Source organism: Capsicum annuum, chromosome 2 (genome assembly GCF_002878395.1).
Source record: "Capsicum annuum cultivar UCD-10X-F1 chromosome 2, UCD10Xv1.1, whole genome shotgun sequence".
Lineage (NCBI taxonomy): Eukaryota > Viridiplantae > Streptophyta > Magnoliopsida > Solanales > Solanaceae > Capsicum > Capsicum annuum.
Window position 1 is genome coordinate 154,190,645 of NC_061112.1, and position 5,554 is coordinate 154,196,198.

The window sequence follows — 5,554 nt, forward strand, 5'->3', positions numbered from 1 at the left end:
ATCTTGCTACCTGGATTTCTAGAAAAGGGCAGCCCGGTGCACTAAAGCTCCCACTATGCGCACGGTCCGGGGAAGGGCTCAAGCCTGGTTTGAGCAACGTTTGTTGAGCCGAGGGCCTATCTGAAACAACCTCTCTACACCACAAAGGCAGGGGAAAGGTTTACGTACACCCGACCCCCCAAACCCCACTTGTGGGATTACACTGGGTTCTTGCTGTTGCATCAATGAATTGTAAGACCTAAAGGGGCTGAATTGAGAAGGGAAAAAAGGTGTAAAAAATTTACTTGAAAAGGATTGTACATAGTATTCTCAACATTTGTAGACTGCATATTATGTTCATAAGTTGCTAATAAGGTTAATCTATTTACCTTATAAAAAAAGTTGCCTATAAGGTTTCATGCTACGTAGATCATTGCTTGAGCATTTGATCTTTTCTTGATTATGTCGTGTACCCTGATGTGTCTTTTTCCTGGCTGATGATCTTCATACTTGAATCAGTTCTGGTTACTTAAGCCTTATACATGCTGCCAGCTTAAGTTGAAAATTTACCCCTATTTCATGTGACCTCAGTAACAAGCCTTATTGCATAATAAGGATATTATTTCGAACTCTTCTCGATGTCATGATCTAATTGTGATTGCTCTTGGTGAAGCAATAATCATCTTTTCTAATAATTAAGGAAGAACGAGATGGTTTTGGTGTAATATTTCTTGGGGCCTGCGCCACTTTGCTTCCCATGTTACTCTTATAACCACTCTATGAGTAAGAAGATAGATAAAATGTCAAATAGGTTGTTTATTGAATACTGCTGACTTACTTTTACTCCATTACCCCATAATTCTATTGTTGTTCTTTATCTCCTTTTTGTTCTTGCTAAGAAATTGGAATTTTGGGGTATTACTCTTAGGTCAAGGGGCGAGGCTTATTCAAACCATTCAGAAAGCCAATTTCTCACTTAAAAATGGGGATGCTAAGATTATATATTTCCAAAATAGAGAAATATGTCATTCTTTTTGATGCAGACTAGAAAGGAAAGTGTGCCAACATAAAATGGGACACAAGGAGTAACTTTTAACATATTTCAAACTATGCATACAGACAAGCATATGCTCTGCTTTCTAGTAATGTATGAATGCTTTCATGTTTACCTTATTGAACCAAACAAAGTAGAAAAGAAGAAAAGATTGTTACATGCTTCCAACATATTATAATTGATTATCCTCCTTTCTTTGTAGTTTACACGCCGGAGCAGTTGGCTGAGAAGTACAGCAACATGACGTTTCTTCTTTACTGTCTCACTTTGGTCTTAGTTGTTGCTTTACATCATTCAATATACAAGTAAGTCACAATGGCAGAGTCAATAATCTTTGTACCCTTTTTAGGTGTCAAGTAATAGTATTCGTTGCTCAAACTTATCAAAAATACTATTGGATGTGTGTCGGATCCTTCAAAAGCTATGCATTTTTGGATGATCCGACATGGGTGCGGCAACATTTTTGGAGGGTCTCAGCAACGTACATAGTACTCTATATAAATAACATGTCAAATATACTTCATAAAAATAAAAAGTAACATGTCAAATACTGTGACTTATAAAAACTTAGTCTACTAGAAGTATTGGACTTGGAATATATACCTTCAAAGTAAATTTCAAAAATTCAACACCTTCAACTCTACTTATTGTTCAAGCGAGCTATTAATGGCTATAACCAAGTGGAAATCAAAACTCTTGGATATAAATTATGGCGTGTGCTCCTTGTGATGTATTTCCTGCCTTCCTCTCCACTTGTGGACGTCAACTCGTCTCTCCAGGCAATGCTTATACCTGCCATGACTAAAGTGACTACGCTAAGAATTGCTGTGTCCCTTCCTATTTTCCATGGCTATAATTATAGTCAAATATCAACTTAAGTGGGACTAATTCTACTTTTGTAAGTTGGAAACATCCACCAGAAAGAAGCACAGTGGCCCCAACTTTTGCTAACATAATCATTGTCCAGGCGGACGTCTATATGAGTTATAACCGCCCTCCCGATTGCGAAAGCTTTTTTGATTCTCTACCAAGATTGTAGAGGCTATGATACCATTTGAGAAATATAAGGGAAGAATATTATTGAATTGTGTATCTACATTATTACACTAGAGACCCTATTTATAGACAATACTCTTTATAATCCTTTTCTAACAAGGACACCACATTACAATCCTTTCCAAGTAGGATTTTATATGCTATTCTTGTTCCTACTCCTATTCTAACAGTTTTTATACTGCCCAACAATTTTTTCCTTACTCAAGCACAATAAGTCTAGACATGTAACAATCTAAGCACATATTCCCTTGATATTCTAACAAACATCAGTATGTAGAAACTTAGGTGCCACACTATGTCGTGTTGTAGGTTCTTTACTTTTTGGTATACTACTTGTTTATGGGCGATTTTGGCCCTGTGATTAATGAAACTTGTTTACCTGATCAAAAAGTAAATCTAGACATGTATGAATCTAAGCACATAGTTCCTTAATATTTTAACAATCATCGATATGTAGAAAATTAGGTGCCACAATCTGAAAACAGTTAATAAAGTTTCAGAAAAAGTTAAATGTTGGATATCTGATCCTTCTAAACATTGCAGCTGTAGAGAGCACGATATTAAGTTTAAAAAACAACAAATCATTATTTTGTCATATTTTCTGTAGATCTATATTGGAGAAAGAGGATACTTATCTCTGTAGTTCTTGCATATCTAATGTCAATCATGCAGGAGAGGAGAACTAATGCTTTCTGTCCCGATGAATGAAAGTAAGCCATATTGGCATATGTTGCTTCCATTTTCATATGCAGTTGTTTCAGGTGCTGTTGGATCATGTTCAGTATTGTTTGCGAAGTCTCTGTAAGTGGCATATATGGTTCTTTGCCTTTTATGGTAGAACTGGATTATATACATTTGACGCTGGTTACTTCTACTTTTGCAGTTCAAACATGTTAAGATTGTCCATGTCAAGTGGTTATTCATTGCACAGCTGGTTCACGTATTCCATGCTCCTGCTGTTTCTTAGTACAGCTGGATTTTGGGTAATCGAACGATGGACTTGTTCACTGCTTTGTCATTCAACTGTTGTAAACTAGAATAGTTGAAACATGTGTCATTCAACTGATTCTGTTCTTGAATTTATTGTCTTCGCAGATGGCAAGGCTAAATGAAGGACTTTCATTCTTTGATGCAATACTTATTGTCCCTATGTTTCAAATCACTTGGACATTTTTCTCCATTTGTACAGGATTTGTGTACTTTCAAGAATACCAGGTTTGCTCATTCTCCTTGTCTACGACAGGGAATGTTCATTTCCTCACCTTCCCCTTTCTAAAATGGATGTAAAGAATTAGAAAACAGTGGGTGTTGGAGATATATTGTTTGATTATTTCCTCAAACATGTTTGGGTTTAAATAGCGTTTACAAGTAATCCTAAAGAGGAAACGGAAATAATTCCTAATTTTAGTTAGACAAATACAGGGATTCTAAACCTTTCCCATATTTGCAAAAGAGTAAACTCTTTTCGTACTACTAATTTTCCAATTTGTAACACTCCCTCAAGCGGGAATTTACATATTATTTGCTCTTAACATGCCACTATTACACACTCAACTCTGGAGAGAGCGACTTTTTATGACTACTTGCTAACTGATCACTGGGGTTGATAAAACCTGTCACAATGCACCTTGACTCAATCTTTGCCGAATTAATGACAATTTATTTCTATATGCTTTGTTCTCTCATGAAATACTGGGTTAAAGCAATGTATATTGCTGCTTGATTGTCACAGATCAATTGCATTGGTGCACCTCCTCTACCTCTCAACACGTTAAGAACTTTCTTTAGGATAAATATAAGCTCACATGTGGCCCAAGCCATTATTCGATTTTCCACCGTTGCTCTTGATCTAGTTGCTAATCTTGCTTTTTGTTTTTCAAGATAATAGATTTCCTCCTGTAACAAGAACTAAGTTCTAATTACAGAACTATAATTACAGAACTATTAGGATTCCAAACCTTCCCATATTTACAAGGAATGTGCTCTTGCTATGTTGACAATCTCTTTTGGGAGAAAGATTTATGTTCTCCATTAAGATTTATGTTCTCCATTTTGTTACTCTAGTTGAGTGCTATAGCAAGGACGACAATTGTTTCAACTTTGATTTTCAAGTGAGTTCACAGGCTAAAAACCTAATGTTTTGAATTTTGCACAGGTTTTTGATGCATTAAGAACGACAATGTTTATTCTTGGAATGATTTCTGTGTTTGTGGGCATTTCTTTGCTTGCGCCAGATGAATCAAAAGGTATAATTATTTTAAATTACAGGTTCTTGATGATAAACTGTGCCTAGGGCATGAAATATTTAAAAGTAATTTCTGCAGGAGGTGAAGTGAAGGATGGTTCTTTAGTTTCAACTTCAAATTTGTCGCAGGATGAGGAGAGGTATGTGGTCTCAAACCTCTTATTATGCAGACGGTTGTTGGAGATTGAGTAGTAAATTCTTGCTTTTATCTCATCTTTAATTCCTCATTGTTAAAATTGTTTAGCAGAATGACCTGTTGTTCCTGATTCTTGCCCTTTTTATTGGTAAATATGTACATGTCAGGCTGTTGATGCCATCGGAAGACTCCCAAATTAAGGATATAAAATCATTTGGACGAGTCATGCTGATAAAAGCTGCAAATATGATTGTCAAGGCAAAGGTTCTGGTGGTTGTCCGTATTTACTATTCCATTAAGGATATTTCATACATACATATCTAAAGAATATTCATTCACGCAGGCTGCATGTTCAGTATCACTAGGCTTTGGAGAAGACTCGCTTCATGCATCTTCAGTGTTGGTAATGCCCATGGTTTCATCGAAAATAACAGGCTTCCGAGGAGGTGGTCTTGATCGGGCTAAATTATTATCTGCCCGAGGATCAGGTTGGAACAAATTCACAGTTGATAAGGATAGTGAGACAATCCTGGAGACAACTGCAATGCTGCCCCAAGTTATCAACTTGGACTAGGAGAGCATGGCAATTGGTTTGTGGAGACGGACGTTATATCTTCCTCCCTGTGGGGAAGATATTCAAGGGTGTCTTTACTTCCCATTTACTAATTGTACACTTAATTCAAGGGTGTCAGAAGACAGCATATGCTGGGACGGGGCGGTGAACAGGATATGTTTTAGAGGTAGAGCTTGCTAGCCTGATTTGGAAGGGGAATATGCTAAGTACGTTGATGAAAACACTGTATAGAATATTCATTTATCTCTTTTTATTTTATTTGATTAATATAGGCAATTAATAATAGTCTTATAAATTGTTTTGGGGTAGTTTAGGAGAGAACTAGGCTGGACTGTGAGGCAAGATATGGACACTTGTGAACTAGCTGCTGGCAGTTGACAGTTTGATCTCAATGTTTAGGTTTCCTCTGTCTGGTGCAAGTGAGTGTGGCTACAACCTAATCAACTGCATAACCTTTAAACAAGGAATTAATTGATTCTTTGGAAATATTAACTGTAGGCATACTAGCAA

General features: G+C 36.6%; 1 protein-coding gene across 4 annotated transcripts in view; it reads left to right on the forward strand.

The window, feature by feature from the left end:
- LOC107860798 (probable magnesium transporter NIPA8) overlaps positions 1-5,320 on the forward strand; it is a 12,224-nt gene extending 6,904 nt beyond the window's left edge. For 3 of the 4 annotated variants that reach the window (XM_047407666.1, XM_047407667.1, XM_047407668.1), the window contains 8 exons: positions 1,236-1,338; positions 2,762-2,890; positions 2,973-3,072; positions 3,185-3,304; positions 4,245-4,335; positions 4,402-4,474; positions 4,638-4,734; positions 4,814-5,320. In XM_047407666.1, coding sequence (XP_047263622.1) covers positions 1,236-1,338; positions 2,762-2,890; positions 2,973-3,072; positions 3,185-3,304; positions 4,245-4,335; positions 4,402-4,474; positions 4,638-4,734; positions 4,814-5,044 — 944 coding nt within the window. In that variant the 3' untranslated portion in view covers positions 5,045-5,320. The remainder of the gene's footprint in view (positions 1-1,235; positions 1,339-2,761; positions 2,891-2,972; positions 3,073-3,184; positions 3,305-4,244; positions 4,336-4,401; positions 4,475-4,637; positions 4,735-4,813) is intronic. The other variant, XM_016706279.2, reaches the window with a different exon arrangement.
- The last annotated feature ends 234 nt before the right edge of the window (positions 5,321-5,554 follow it).